The sequence below is a fragment of the Mandrillus leucophaeus genome, unplaced genomic scaffold (genome assembly GCF_000951045.1).
Source record: "Mandrillus leucophaeus isolate KB7577 unplaced genomic scaffold, Mleu.le_1.0 Scaffold234, whole genome shotgun sequence".
NCBI lineage: Eukaryota > Metazoa > Chordata > Mammalia > Primates > Cercopithecidae > Mandrillus > Mandrillus leucophaeus.
The window spans coordinates 1,349,145-1,350,639 of record NW_012102410.1 but is presented as its reverse complement, the minus strand read 5'-3'; the positions used below and the strand labels follow the sequence as shown (position 1 = coordinate 1,350,639).

The following is a 1,495-nucleotide window of genomic DNA, read 5'->3' as shown; positions in this document are numbered from 1 at the left end:
AGGTCACCTGAGGTCGGGAGTTTGAGACCAGCCGCCTGACCAACATGGAGAAAACCCCGTCTCTACTAAAAATACAAAATTAGCCGGGCGTGGTGGCGCGTGCCTGAAATCCCAGCTACTCGGGAGGCTGAAGCAGGAGAATCGCTTGAACCCGGGAGGTGGAGGTTGCGATGAGCCAAGATCGCGCCATTGCACTCCAGCCTGGGCAACAAGAGTGAAACTCCATCTCAAAAAAGTAAATAAATAAATAGATAAAAACATGTATGTATGTTTTCGTATGAGATCGAACGGAGCGTGTGTGTGTGTGGCTCCCGACACTGAGACACGGGAAGGGATGGCTGCTTCGCTAGAGGTGAGGCAAAGTGCATCAGTTACGTGTGGGCAAACCCCACCCATCCCAGCACAGCTGCCCGCACTCACCTTTGAGGCAATAATCCAGCTCGAACAGCTCACTGTCTTCTGCCTGCCTCTCCCAGAAGACCAGGTAGTGGGTGATGTTGCCGTTGGGGTCGGAGGGCGGTTTCCACTTCAGAATAATCTGGGATGATGAGTTAGACACTGAGATTGGATCCAGAGGCACGGAGGGGTCTGCCAAAGAGAAAGGAAATGGGTCCATCGTGAGAAAGAGTGTGCACAAAAAGCTGGTGGACGGATGCGGGGGACACACTAAAGACATCATGAGGGCACGCATCCCAACACTTTGGGCGACCAAGGTGGGCAGATCACGAGGTCAGGAGATCGAGACCATCCTGGCCAACATGGTGAAACTTCGTGTCTATTAAAAGTAAAATAAAAATTAGCCAGGCGTGGTGGTGCACACCTGTAGTCCCAGCTACTCGGGAGGCTGAGGCAGGAGAATGGCTTGAACCCGGGAGATAGAGGTGGCAGCGAGCCGAGATTGTGCCACTGCACTCCAGCCTCGCGACAGAGTGAGACTCTGTCTCAAAAAAAAAAAAAACAAAAAAAAGACATTATAAGGATGCTTGCTGCAGTGTTTTTGTTTTTTGCTTTGTTTTTGTTATGTTTTTTGTTTTGTCTGTTTTATTTTGTTTGTATTGTTTTGTTTTTGTTTGTTTCGGTTTTGGTTTCTGTTTTTTGTTTGTTTTGTTTTGTTTGAGACAGAGTCTTGCTCTGTGACCCAGGCTGGAGTGCAGTGGCGTGATCTCGGCTCACTGCAACCTCCACCTCCCGGGTTCAAGCCATTCTCCTGTCTCAGCCTCCTGAGTAGCTGGGATTACAGGTGCCCGCCACCATGCCCAGCTAATTTTTGTAGTTTTGGTAGAGATGGGGTTTTGGCATGTTAGCCAGGCTGGTCTCGAACTCCCGACCTCAGGTGAAACGCCTGCTTTGGCCTCCCAAGGTGCTGGGATTACAGGTGTGAGCCACCGTGTCCGGCCGCCGCAGTGTTCTTTAACATCGGAGAAAACTGGAGACATACAGGGAATTCTCACCCAATCAGGGCACGGGATACCAAGCGGTAGCCCATTCACATCCC

General features: G+C 50.7%; 1 protein-coding gene across 1 annotated transcript in view; it reads right to left on the bottom strand.

Moving 5' to 3' along the window:
• Positions 1-1,495, bottom strand: part of INSR (insulin receptor) — a 218,702-nt gene that overhangs the window by 61,031 nt on the left and 156,176 nt on the right. Inside the window, exon 8 of the mRNA XM_011982063.1 lies at positions 421-588. Within this exon, the coding sequence (XP_011837453.1) occupies positions 421-588 (168 nt within the window). The remainder of the gene's footprint in view (positions 1-420; positions 589-1,495) is intronic.